Source organism: Podarcis muralis, chromosome 10 (genome assembly GCF_964188315.1).
Source record: "Podarcis muralis chromosome 10, rPodMur119.hap1.1, whole genome shotgun sequence".
In the NCBI taxonomy this organism is placed as follows: Eukaryota; Metazoa; Chordata; class Lepidosauria; order Squamata; family Lacertidae; genus Podarcis; species Podarcis muralis.
The window spans coordinates 9,804,651-9,818,643 of NC_135664.1; the positions used below are offsets into that span (position 1 = coordinate 9,804,651).

General features: G+C 43.4%; 1 protein-coding gene across 4 annotated transcripts in view; it reads left to right on the forward strand.

Moving 5' to 3' along the window:
• GRAMD4 (GRAM domain containing 4) overlaps positions 1-13,993 on the forward strand; it is a 98,076-nt gene that overhangs the window by 67,245 nt on the left and 16,838 nt on the right. For all 4 annotated transcript variants that reach the window (XM_077935810.1, XM_028747834.2, XM_077935811.1 and 1 more), the window contains 7 exons: positions 39-100; positions 4,238-4,370; positions 5,795-5,820; positions 7,782-7,873; positions 9,250-9,341; positions 10,576-10,624; positions 13,352-13,423. In XM_077935810.1, coding sequence (XP_077791936.1) covers positions 39-100; positions 4,238-4,370; positions 5,795-5,820; positions 7,782-7,873; positions 9,250-9,341; positions 10,576-10,624; positions 13,352-13,423 — 526 coding nt within the window. The remainder of the gene's footprint in view (positions 1-38; positions 101-4,237; positions 4,371-5,794; positions 5,821-7,781; positions 7,874-9,249; positions 9,342-10,575; positions 10,625-13,351; positions 13,424-13,993) is intronic.

Consider the following 13,993-nt stretch of genomic DNA (forward strand, 5'->3'; position numbering starts at 1 on the left):
GCTTACCTTACTGCTTTTGTTTGTTTGGCTTGTTGCAGAACAGAAGAGTCACCACCACCTCCGCAACCCCCAAAAGCACAGACACAAGCCAACGGAACAGGTACTTTTTGACTTATTACTAGCTCTCTAGGGACAATGTTGGAAACTCAGATATAATCTAATTGCCAATGGCTCCTTAAAACTAGGTTCCGGTCATCACGATGGAACGTCTGGGCACTGGGTTGTTCTTGTTGTTTGCAGTGGGATATCATCATCATCATTTATATACGGCTTTATATTTTAAAGGGGGGGTTGATGAGAGAATCTCAAAATGGTTTTAAAAAGGTAAAGGGACCCCTGACCGTTAAGTCCAGTCACGGATGACTCTGGGGTTGCAGCGCTCATCTCGCTTTACTGGCCAAGGGAGCCGCTGTTTGTCCGCAAACAGTTTTTCTGGGTCATGTGGCCAGCATGACTAAACCACTTCTGGCGAAACCAGAGCAGCGCACGGAAACGCCATTTACCTTCCCACCTGAGCAGTACCTATTTATCTACTTGCACTGGCGTGCTTTCGAACTGCTGGGTTGGTAGGAGCAGGGACCGAGTAACGGGAGCTCACCCCGTTGTGGGGATTCGAACCGCGACCTTCCGATCAGCAAGACCAAGAAGCTCAGTGGTTTAGACCACAGCGCCACCCGCGCTGGTTTACAGCACATTAAAACATCAATTGAAACAATCCAGAATGAGACAAATTCAATCTTCAAGGAAAATATTTCAGATCCTTCTGCAAGTGACATTTTGCTTTCCCCAGTCGCCAAACTTGCATCCAGAGATCTCCATGTGGTCGCAATTGGATAAGTGCCAGTCGTGAAACGCGCCTGGCACCTGGCTAATTTCTAACAAAACGCATTAGGCACCTGGCTTAGGGATTTTGGTCAGGTTTTCACCTGAGCCAGAGGAACGTGTGTGAGAGAAAGGCCTAGAGAGATTGGCCAGAGGAGAGAGAGAGAGTGTGTGTGTATATGTGTATAACCTTCGAGAAGATATTTTTAGTGCAGGAGTGAGCCAGTTCTGTGTCTCCCCACTCCACAGGCCAACTTTGACAGGTGGGTGGGAGCACTCACCTTGTCAGTCACCTGCAAAATGGTGACAGCAGGTGACTACCCACCTGCCAAAGTTGACCCCACTTGGTGGGGAGAGGAGTCTGCTTTGCCAGCATGTTCCCTGCAGGCAACTCTGCACCAGGCAGGATTGAAACCCGCCACGCCTGGCACATCAGCTGATGTTGCCCTGTGACACCAGCTGATCACCAGATGGGGGCGATTTGGGAGCAATGGCCCTGTGGGCCAAAACAGCACCCGTTTGCCATTTTGTAGTGCACCAGAGTTGGTCTGTGGGCTAGAGGTTCCCAACCTCTGATGTGGCAGAAAATGTACTGTATTTTTCGCTCTATAAGATGCACCAGACCATAAGACGCACCTAGTTTTTGGAGGAGGAAAACAAGGAAAAAAAAATATTCTGAATCCCAGAAGCCAGAACAGCAAGAGGGATCGCTGCGCAGCAAAAGCAGTGATCCCTCTTGCTGTTCTGGCTTCTGGGATAGCTGTGCAGCCTGCATTCGCTCCATAAGACGCACACACATTTCTCCTTGCTGTTTAGGAGGAAAAAGTGAGTCTTATAGAGCAAAAAATACGGTAATTCTCTCTGTTTGCAGATACTGTTCTGTGAGTTCCATGCTACTAGATGGCACACTTTGTTGGCTGGCTTTAGACAGTTGTTGAAGAATAGGTTCCACAAATGATCTTTGGAAAACGGGGAGATCCATTATCTTTGCAAAGTATAAGTACATCAGAGTACCTCCCACACCCCAAATTCCTGAGATTTATTACGTACTGCTGTTGGGATTGATGGATGAGTTATTGCTTCAAGTTCCCCCCCTCTAAATTAGCTGTAGTGCAAAGCTGTTTAAATTCCTATCTTGCGCTCTTTCCTGTGATTCTCTTTTTACAGCTGCTCCCTTTTTTTGTTTTTCCTATCTTTTAATGTGTTATTCTCTCTAGAACTTGCTTTCTCTGTAAACACTAGTTATGCAAGCCTTAAGAAATATGTTCCCACTGCTTTTTGGAACAAAACCCTTTTTCCTGCCTACTGTGCTCTCTAAAATAAAATTTGAAAGCATAGGAAAAAATAGATTGCGTCTGAAACTTTTAAGAGGTGGCTTGCTTTGGTGTGATGAAGGTGAAAACATTCTTTGCAGCTTCAACTTTACGGCTTAAATTTGATATGCATTGAAATAAAAGCGAAAACAAGATATTTCATACCATGGATTCATGTTTGTTTTGACTGCTTCGTTGTGCGTTGTGCCATCCGGAGGTTCAGTTCAGACATCACACCAAACCATGGTTAAGGAAATCAAACCATGGTTTCTCATGATGTTTACACTGACAAATTCTGGGTCAGAACAACGTTTTGTGAGCTGCAGTTTATGGTAACAGTTGAGAAGTTGTTTTCATAGTCGTAACTTTGACTTCGGAAACTGCTGTGCCGTGGAGATGGGAGTGAAACTTACGAAGCTCTGTGCTGAAAAGACACACCACCCTAAACCATTTGGGTTTCGGTTCGAAAAGCTATCACAAACCATGGTTTCTCCTGAAATCTGTATTGACCCTGCTAGGCATGCCTGCAAACCAGGATGCTCTCTCCCAGTTTACCAGTGTGCTTTCATATAATACGCTGCCTTGTGGCCTTTTTTCATTGGTGCTGTAAATGGAACCGTATTAGAGAAATCCCCATGGCATCGTATTCTGCATTCGTGCCTCCTTTGCATTCTGGGGAACCTAACTCATCGATAGGCATATTTTTAGGCCTGCCTTCAGGATCACAGAAGGGTCAAGTCTCGAAACTGTGGCAGGATGCCAGGATCCGAGGCTGGTAGGGCACAATATGGCCAACTATTTGGCTACCGCTGTAGGCTATGGGACAGGTTCCTCATTGAAAACTGCCCCCAGGCTATTGCTACTGATGAGTCTCTAGGGTTCAGGTGGATAGATAAATAGACTGTAGGTTTTTTAAATTTGGTTTTCAAAACGAAAAAGAAAAGAAAAAAGAGAATAAATTTACATCAAAATGCCATACACATTCACATATCGAGATTGCTCTGAATCGCCTGACTTTCCCCTATCCCATCCACGCGTCCTCTTACTTTCATCTGCATAACAGTACTTCTCCAAAGTTTCCATCCTCCTAAATGATCTGTAGTTTCTATTACATTACAAGTGTATTTAGGATCCTGCTAATGTTTTAAACTGTTTACAGTGATTCTGTATATACCACATTTTTTCGTGTATAAGATGACCCCTATTTTTTTTAACCCAAAATTAAGTTGTTTAGCTTTTTGGGGGGATGGGGGAGGTTCACTTCCGCCAATCGCTCACTCTCCTGCACTCTACTGCCAATCGCTTGCGACAGGCACTGCCGACCACACACCTCACCACAGCCGCCAATTGTCTGCCCGCTTGCCACCACAAACAGCCCACCCGCCCACTTGCCGCAGCCGCCAATCACCTGCCTGCCTCGTCTGCCCAATTGCCACAGCCAATTGCCAGCAGGCCTTGCCGCAGCCACCAATCACCCGCCCAATTGCCGCTGCCAATCTCCTGCTTGCTGCCGCCATTAATCACACGTCCGCCCTGTGCATTCACTATCCATGTATAGGACGACACCCCTTTTTTGCCTAATTTTTTAAAACAAAAAGCACCGTCTTATACACGGAAAAATACGGTATATTATAAGCATTTCCCATTCTTTTTAAATTTCTCGTCTTCTTGGTTCCTGAGCTTCCCAGTTAATTTTGCCATTTCGGCATAGTCCATCAACTTGATCTGCCAATCTTCTTCGGACTCTGTGTGTGTGAATGCATTCAGCCATGGGTGGGACCAGTTAATCATGAGAGATCATGTGACCAGACCTTCCATCGATGGAAGAGTTCAATCCCTAGAGCAGGGATGGGGAATCTGTAGGGGGCCTCCCATATCTTATTGGACTACAACTCCCTTTATCCATGACCATTGACCATGCAGGTTGGGGCTGATGGGAGTTGGGACTGATGGGAATTGTAGTCCAGCAATACCCCATTGGCTACCCCATTGGCTCTAGGGCATCGTATCATGGTGAAGACCTGTTAATACGGTTGCGTTAGCTTGCATATGTTGTACTCAACTGACCTCTTAGAACTAAAACGTTGGTTTTTTATCGGCAGATAAACGCAGCAACATGATGTGTTCACGGGTTCAAAAGTGGGTCTATGACAAATTTGGGGAATATATTGAAGACTTCAGGTTTCAGCCCGAAGAAAACACAGTTGAAACAGAAGAACCACTTAGTGCTAGAAGGTAAGTCACACAGAAATATCAGGGTGTGTTTTTTTTTTAAAAAAAATTGAATGACACAGTCTGCTAAAAAAGCACATTAGTAGGGACAATTGCTAAAGGGTTTGAGGCTGCTTCCACTCTGGGAATTAACTGTGGAGTAACTGTGATTCGTTCACTCACCCTTTGTGGGGCATCTGCACAAAATTGAGAATAAAGTATTGCCCTCTCATGTTTTCTCTATTCTGCTGTTTTTAAGAGCTCGGGAAATCCAACTTTGGGGTGGGAGTGGGGAACACTCAGGAGGATAGCTGTGAAACTTACCTCGGTGACTTATTTCAATGATTTTCTAGCGTGTATAAATTGCTCTAGCCATTTTATTTTTTAATATATATATATTTTTAAAATTTATATTCTGCCCTTCATCTGAGGATCACAGGGTGCTTTACAGTAAAAAAAAGTCACCAAAAATCATAATAACAAGCAAACAAAAATTAAAAGCCCCACAGTTCAAAAAGTCCATAGATTGCTTCAGTGGCCTGGGAGAAGAGGAATGTTTTTGCGTGGCACCTAAAGACGCCAGGTGAGCCTCATTCAACAAGCGGGGAGCTACCGCAGAATAGGACCGTCTTTGTGTTATTTCTATTTATTAAATGTGTATACTGCCCTATACCAATAGTTTTCAGGGTGGGTCGCAACCCTCCAGACTTCTTGCGAAGGAGGCGCACGAAAAAGGACCTCGGGTGGTGATTGCAGGGTCTGAGCTGGTTCATATGGGGAGAGGCTGGTCCTTAAGGTATTGCGGTCCTGATCCGTTTTATAGGTTAAAACCAGCACTTTGCACTGGGCCCAGAAACTAATTGGTGGCCAGTGCGGTCGGACCAGGTTCGGTGTAATATGCTGTATTGTTTTTAACACTCGATTGGGAGCCGCCCAGAGCGGATGGGGAAACTCAGCCAGATGGGCGGGGTATAAATAATAAATAATAATAATAATAATAATAATAATAATAATAATAATAATAATAATTAGAACAAGCCTTTTCTGTGGTGGCTCCTTGCTTGTGGAATTCTCTCCCCAGGGAGACTTGCCTGGCACATTCATTGCATGTCTTTAGGCACCAGGCCAGAACATTTCTTTTTAACCAGCCTTTTGACTGATTAGCATTCTATGTCCTTTTTTAACGTATTTGTGGAAGGAGGGTTTTTGGTTTTTGCTTTCCTTCTTTCTCAATGTATTTTGTGTTCTCATTTTGTAGTTTTATGTTGTGAACTGCTCTGTGATTTTCAGGTGAAGGGCGGCATTGAAATTGGATAAAAATATACGTGCCGAAGTTCTGACTCAACACACACAATTTTTGAATAATCTGTGTGGAATATGGGGTAGTAACAGAAATATGTGTGTCCTTCAAAGATAACATATCATATGATCTACTATTCATTTTCCAGGCTCACAGAAAATATGAGACGATTAAGTAAGTATCTAATGTTCCTCTTATGTGTAAATATATGGTATTTGTATATAAAATACAAACAGTGTTGAGAAATATTTAAGTAGATTTTGTAGCAATAAAATCCCTATAATTTTGTTACCTCAGTGTCACATATAACATGGAATTAGATAAAGTATATTATTAATATTCAAAGTTACAGAAATCTAAAAAGTAAAAAGCATGATGTGACAACTGTGAATATTCATTTTTTGCAGTGTATCTATTCACAGGATTAATTAATTGTCTAATTTAAAATAGCTCTTCAGCTAATCCCTAGAACTCAACGTTTTTCCAATAGTAGCTTATTGTTGTGCTCTGTTGAACAGAAATAGAAGCTTGAACTCTCTTGAATATATTTATCTGACAACTAGAGTGATAATTGGACTCATAGGCCCAATTCAGACGTCATGCTTTTGGGTTAGTGAACCATGGTTTATCCTAGCTTGTAAGGAGCTATTAAACCACAGTTTCATGGTGTGGCTGTCATGGGAAACTGAGTTAAGAAGTGAGGATAGGCGCACCAAACCTAGTCATGCAACAAGAGCCGAGGGGCCTGGTGAAGAGGGAGCAGCGATCTTGTTCTGATTTATTCTGCCCAACGAGTCTTAACTATGGAACAAAGTTTAATTAATCAAGTGTTCCATCGTTAAATAATTCTGTTACTGTTTGCCAAGCCATTAAGACTCCTTCTGCAGAATCAGTTTATTTTTCGATTCCAAAATGATCACGCTGACTTGATTTCTGTGCTGGCTTCAGTCTAGTTTTATAAAGCTCCTTATCGGGAAAATGGAGCTGGGCCAGTTCTGCAAGTCAAATGTTTGTGGGGTTGTTGTTTGTTTTTTTAGTATATGAGAATTAGAGTTGCTTAAGATTAATCTGAAATTCCGCAGGCCCCACACGGAGGCATCTCACGCCACAAGAATGGCCAGAATGCAACCTTTGCCCTTGTTTGTAATCTCCCCTTTTAATACAGGCATGGAGATGAAATTGGACTGACCAGGATGTGTGGCTGCAGTCCTGCCCATATTTTGAGCTGCCTTTGACCTCTTGCAAAACGCTATTTTGCTACTGTGCCATTCCTTTCCTAAATTACGGTGCAGTCTGAAGGCACGCGGGTGGCCCTGTGGGTTAAACCACAGAGCCTAGGACTTGCCAATCTGAAGGTCGGCGGTTCAAATCCCCGCGACGGGGTGAGCTCCTGTTGCTCAGTCTCTTCTCCTGCCAACCTAGCAGTTCGAAAGCACATCAAGGTGCAAGTAGATAAATAGGTACCGCTCCGGCGGGAAGGTAAACGGCGTTTCCGTGCGCTGCTCTGGTTCGCCAGAAGCGGCTTAGTCATGCTGGCCACATGACCCGGAAGCCGTACGCCAGCTCCCTTGGCCAATAAAGCGAGATGAACGCTGCAACCCCAGAGTCGGTCACGACTGGACCTAATGGCCAGGGGTCCCTTTACCTTTACCTTACCTGAAGGCAGCTTCATATGGGCAGATTCATCTCTGGAGAACACGAAGGTGTGATTTGCATGTAGGAAACGGATAAAAATTGCCACACGGCCTTATTTCACCTTGAGTGTGATCCTTCCCAGGGAGGCTGTTTGCGTATACAGCAGCTGCTCACAGGGCGATAACTCGAGTGATGCTGATGCGTGTGTTGATCAGCTCTTAGCTTCCTGAATTCCTAGAAACCGTGAGATGCCATGCCTAAATAAGGACTATGGGGAGAGTGTGTTTAATAACAAGATACACCACTTATCTGCGGAAACATTCTAAGTCAATGACACACATCACTTCTGCTTGTAATCGCAAGGGAAAGGGATGTTGAAAAGTTCAGGCAACTATTAGGCCCAATGTGGGTGGTCTCCTCTCCCCTTTCCAATTCAAAGTATTATGTCTTTGGAAGCATTGCTGTCTGCTTAGAGTATGTTTATTTTCTCTTCTGCCTAGAGAGAGGTGCCAAACCCGTCACAAATTTTGTGAAGAATCTTTCTGCCTTATCAGACTGGTATTCTATCTATACTTCTGCTATTGCCTTTATTGTAAGTTGTCCTTTCTCGTTCAGGTGAACTTACAGACATGAACTTCGCTCAGTTTATTGGGGGAGGCGGGGAAGCAACTCTACTCAATTCTAAATGTTAAAGCTGGCTTAATAAACATGAATCCTGGAAGTCAGCAACTCTCAGAATGACATACACAAATCAGCATTACAGTGTTGTGTGTTGTGACACCAAGCGTGCCTGTTGGAGTGTTGGTTGTGTAGAGTTGCAAAAGTTTCGCTGTTTGTCAGCGCTTGCCAATTTTTCAAAGATACACTGATTTTACCTGTTTGCTGTTCTGGTTCATTCGTAGTTTCTAGTTTTCCAGATTACTGTAACAACATCTCTTAACATCCGTTAAAGAAACACGATGGGGCTGATAATATAGAGAGAGCAGATTGTCTTCCACTTTAACAAAGAGCTTTTATGGAGAATAGCACCTGGGCTGGTTTACCCTGTTTCAAATATACTTTAAATGTGGGTTTAGGAATATGGATTGGCATGGTGTTAAGAGTTTGCAGAGTCATATTGGGTCTCCGTTGTGCCTCTTGATAGAATAATGTGTCTCTCCCCTCAAAACAAAACAGAAATACTACCCTGCTTCTAGAAGCCTAACATATCTGGGAGAGTATTTCAAGGGTAGCTGCCTCTTATACATACCAGTTTTATGCAACTAGTTTTAATCTGCAATTCTCACTTGCACGCCATTGTTCAAGCAAAGCCGAATTGCACAATTTTTGTGCAGAATTCTTATGTAACCACAGACTTCAGAATATACTGAGAATATTAGTTCAGTGAAGCAATGGAGATTTTGAGATGATAAATTGTTGCATAGGGAATGGCGTTTCATGATAATGAGCAGCCGTTCTGGGCCCGCTTGTGAGGAGAGCTTGTTGCCGTGGGAGCTGAAAGAATGTCAGAAACCTGCATTTTCTTCAAGGGGAATTAATTACAGAATGGGAAAAAGCAGGAATGTCACTTCATAGGGTCAGTATAATACCCATGGGGGGCGACTTCCAAGTGAAAATGTTTGGCCATCTGCGTGATTTCAGAGTGTTGATGCCAGTTCAAAAGTATAAATGGATTTGATGGAAACCTGTAGCCTTTCAGACTCCAGCTGAACCCCAACCAGGGATGAATGGAATTAGGGCTGCACTACAAGTTCCCCATCTCTCCTATACATGTTTACCTGGGAGTAAACCCCATTGAACATAGCTGGACTCATTTCCAGGTAAATATGCATAGAACTTCAATGTAAGAGAGTCTGATTCATCTCAAATCAATACAGGTGTCCTGGGAGATTGTTTTCAGCATGGGTATTGCATGAAAGCATCCTTATTATTTCCTTTGTAATTCTTTATTTCTTCTTCTGACTATAGATCTACATGAATGCTGTATGGCATGGCTGGGCCATTCCTATGTTCTTATTTTTAGCAATTTTGAGGTTATCCCTAAATTACCTCATAGCCAGGTAATCGCTCAACTTTCTTCTGTATTGAGGTTTCAGTTTGTCACTTGTTTTGGGACTACGATTCCCATCATCCCTGACCACCGGTCCTTCTGATGATGGGAGTTGTAGTCCAAAAATAGCTGGAGACCCAAGTTTGGGAAACGCTGGATTAGATGCTCCTTGTGGTCCCTTCCAACTCGTATGATTCTGTGGTTCTATATCATCTGCCAGACTTCCTAGGGAGAAGCAGTTTGCCACAACTGCAGCTCCTCTACAGGTTGTAGCAGAGGGAAGGGAACTCTACCGAACGTTGATTTTGGAGACAAGTCAATAACCCCACCCAGAACATTATTCTTAAAGCAGGAAAAGTGACGATGCAAATCTACTCATTTCAAAGTTCTGTTACCCATGGTAACTGAACATGACAGTTTCTGCCTGTGCGCCATCAGATTCTTACATCAACGCAGGTATAAAAAACTTGTGCTGGAACTGAAATTGCTTCAGCTCCAGCAAGCACATTTCATCCTGTTCGCTGAGTCCCTGAAGCCCTCTTCACACGTTTGTTGTGCTTAGGGAGCCCCATGGCTGCTGTCTCCACCTCCATTTTTGCATGTCTTCTCCACTTCTGGAGAAGGTGGATGTCTGCAGAAAGGAACCTCTTGCAGGGTTCCCAGTTCCATGTGGACGTTCACGACCTAGCATTGTGCTCCTAATGAACTTTGTACCGATGAAACCCCCCTCCTGTGAAGTGGGCTAGTTTTATTTGCATGCAGGAAGGCGAAAATGCCAAGTATCATATTTTTTTTTGTTAACAACCAGCAGAATGCTAATCCCTAATTAAAAAGCCAAATGCAGTAATCTACACAGAATGGATATTATTTGTGTAGGAATGTTCTTGCAATGCCATAATTACTGCCGATTGTCAAAGGATTGATGAGTGTGGGTTGTTGTTGTTTTTTAATGTTAATTATGGCTTTGTGTAGTTGATAGGGTGTTTGGTTGGTTAAGAACAAACATAAGCATTATTTACATACTTGTAATCCATGGCAGTCTTTTGAATATTCAAGGCCATATGATTCTGTGAGGCTGCATGACACAAACTGGGTGGTTGCATTTGGGGGAAATAATTAAAATAGATCTGAAAAGATGTTGTCTGCTACCCACACGAGTTGCTTTTTTTAAGCATTACTTTTACTCTGTTATCTGAGCCTTATGGAAAAGCTAGTCTGTTTAATTAAAGTATTTTTATTTTTAGAGGGTGGAGAATACAGTGGAGTATTGTGCCTGAAGTTTCTGAGCCCATTGTAAGTCCACATAATTCTGAGATACGTTTTATCTATTTTGCTCATTGTAATAATTGACTCTACCAGCTTTTTATGATTAGTATTCAGGGATGTTGCGCCTCAAACTTCCTTTTCTGCTTTTCATTGAAAACTCAAATATCGCTCTTAGCAACACACCATTGAAGGCATAGAGTCATGAGAAAATGGCTTTTACGGTGGACGCTCGGGGTGCGAACGTGATCTGTGCGGAATGCACGTTCGCAACCCGCAGCGTCCGCAACCTGCAGTGGTGCGTTTGCGCATGAGCGGGTTGCGATTTGGCGCCTCTGCGCATGCGCAAAGCATGATTTAGCGCTTGTGTGCATGCGCGACCGCCGAAGCCCGGAAGTAACCCGTTCCAGTACTTCCAGGTTTCGGCAGTCCGCAACCCAGAAAAACGCAACCTGAAGTGTCTGTAACCCGAAGTATGACTGTACAGTGGTACCTCGGGTTACATACGCTTCAGGTTACATATGCTTCAGGTTACAGACTTCACTAACCCAGAAATAGTGCTTCAGGTTAAGAGCTTGGCTTCAGGATGAGAACAGAAATTGTGCTCCGGCGGCGCAGCGGCAGCAGGAGGCCCCATTAGCTAAAGTGGTGCTTCAGGTTAAGAGCAGTTTCAGGTTAAGAACGGACCTCTGGAACAAATTAAGTACTTAACCTGAGGTACCACTGTATATAGTTTTCCAGAAATGCTTTACTCTGAAAGTCTGTAACTGGGGAGGTTAATTCCCCTGAGGCAGCTCTCCAAGCAAACTTTGCTGCCCTCAGCCAAGAGCCCGTGGAATTTGGCAGTGAAGTGACCTTAAAAATAAAAAAAGTAGACAAAATGCAGGTGAGTGCCCACTCCTGATATGTGGCCTTCGAAGGGTCGGTGAAGAATACAGTGGTACCTTAGTTTGCAACCGTTTGGGATTACAACCGTTTTGGATTACAACCACGTCAAACCCTGAAGTGTGTGTCCCTTTATTTTGGATTACAACCCATCTTTTTGGAATTACAACCATTTATTTTTTTTGAGGCCCCATTGGTAAAAGCGCGCCTTGGGTTACAACCTGTTTTGGTTTACAACTGGACCTCCGGAACAGATTATGGTTGTAAACCAAGGTATGTGGTCCTCAGGCCATAAAAGCCTAGCCACCCCTTGGTTTATATATTAAAATTTAGCAGTCTGGTTGTATCTTTAAATTCTGCTTAAGTGTTACATGAATGGCCCTCACATTTCCGTGCTTTGCCCATCCTGCTTTGAAGCAGCCATTATGAAATTTGGAAGTTTTCGTTTTGATAGAACCATAGTTTAGCATTGCAGCCAAATTAAAACTGCTTTGTATTATTTATGTTTTATGGGAAAGTTGGGATTACAGTTTAAAGATATGGCTAATTTCAGCCAGTTCTAGTTAAGACAAACCACAGCTTGTCTGTGTTTGGACGTAGCAATAAATGGGTTAATTGAATATGGAACAAAAGCTTAATTCTCTGTCAGAAGCTCAGTCATGCAACTAAATACAGTTTACCTGCAACAAAGTTCCTCTGTCTCTTTAATCCTGCTATAACACCCAAATGGCTTCTCAGCAGAATGAAGTGTTTCCTTCCCTCTTCATATCCTCCCTAGTAACTCCTTTACCAATATTTAGTATCACTAGTATCTCCATCTACTATACAGTGGTACCTTGGTTTACGAACTTAATCCGTTCTGGAAGTCTGTTTTTAAACCAAAGTGTTCTTAAACCAAGGAGTGCTTTCCCATAGCAGCGGGGGACTCAACTTAAAAATGGAACACACTCAACAGGAAGTGGAACATGGTCTGCTTCCACGGCAAAGTTCACAAACCAAAACACCTACAGTGGTACCTCAGGTTACAGACGCTTCAGGTTACAGACTCCGCTAACCCAGAAATAGTACCTCGGGTTAAGAACGTTGCTTCAGGTTGAGAACAAAAATCGCGGCAGCAGCGGGAGGCCCCATTAGCTAAAGTGCTACCTCAGGTTAAGAACGGTACAGTTTCAGGTTAAGAACGGACCGCCAAAACGAATTAACTTCTTAACCTGAGGTACCACTGGTTTGCAGCATTCTTAGTCCAAGTTGTCATAAACTAAATTGTTTTTAAACCAAGGTACCGCTGTATCCATATTTTTCTTTGGGATCTTTGGCTGACATAGGCCAAATTCTTACTTGTGTCTAGCCCAGGGATGGGCAACCTTCAACATTCGATTTCCCACCAGACCAGAACTCTCATTCAGTGCTATTTTTCTAGAAAAAGAGGTGCCCGAACTCACTATAAACACCACCCTTGTTCTCTTAGAATGGCAATGGAGCCCACCTTAGAAGTGCCGGAACTGGGGGGAAAAACTCCTCTCATCCACCCTGGCCATTGGCCATGCCAATTGGGGTTGATGAGAGTTGTAGTCCAATCACATTTGAAGGGCCACAGGTTCCCAGTTCCGAGTGTAGACTATAGGCTTGTGGTCCGTGTAATGGAATGCACTTCCATTTAATATATATATATATTTCCATAGAAAACTGGACATCTGGTTCCTTACGGGGAGAGAATGCTTGTATGGCGGAAAATTCAGTCACGCGAGACCCAAGCACAGGCCTATCATAGTCATTGTGTTGCCACGAATCTGCTGCCCTAAGCTGATTTTCACTTAAAAGGTGGTGGACATGTAAAAAAATCTTGTTGCCTCGTTTCTGGTCTTCTTTCAGGAACCTCCAAAGGAAGATCTAACAGTGTCAGAAAAATTCCAGCTCGTTCTGGACGTGGCACAAAAAGCACAGGTAATGTAACCCCTAGCACCTCCCCTTGAAAGGATTTGTGGGTAAGATCTCAGGGCGGTTCATAACACAAGTTTTCTTGTCAGCTCCCAGGTCTGTTCTTTGTGGTCCATATTTGCCTGTGCCAACCTAGGTGCAACCCACGAAACACCTCTGAGGAACATCTTTCTCAGCAAGCTTCTTAGTCAGACGCCTGGCTTCTGCTATCTGCTTTACTTTTCCGTCTACAGTGGTGCCTCGCAAGACGAAAATAATCCGTTCCGCGATTCTTTTCTTCTAGCGGTTTTTTCGTCTTGCGAAGCAACCCCATTGGCGGCTAAGCGGATTAGCGCTATTAGCGATTTAGCGCTATTAGCGGCTTAGCGGGCTTGGATTTGGATTTGAATTGCGGTTTACATAGAGGGAGCTTATTGTGTATAGTGTTTACTTAACTGAAGTAAAATTGGTTTTATGGGTGTTTTAACTTGGAACTGTTTAAGTTGTATTGTTTATGGATAAATTTTGATGTATTGTTTTCGATATGGGCCAATGGCCGCAATAAATCTATCTATTAATCTATAGCTCTATTAGCGG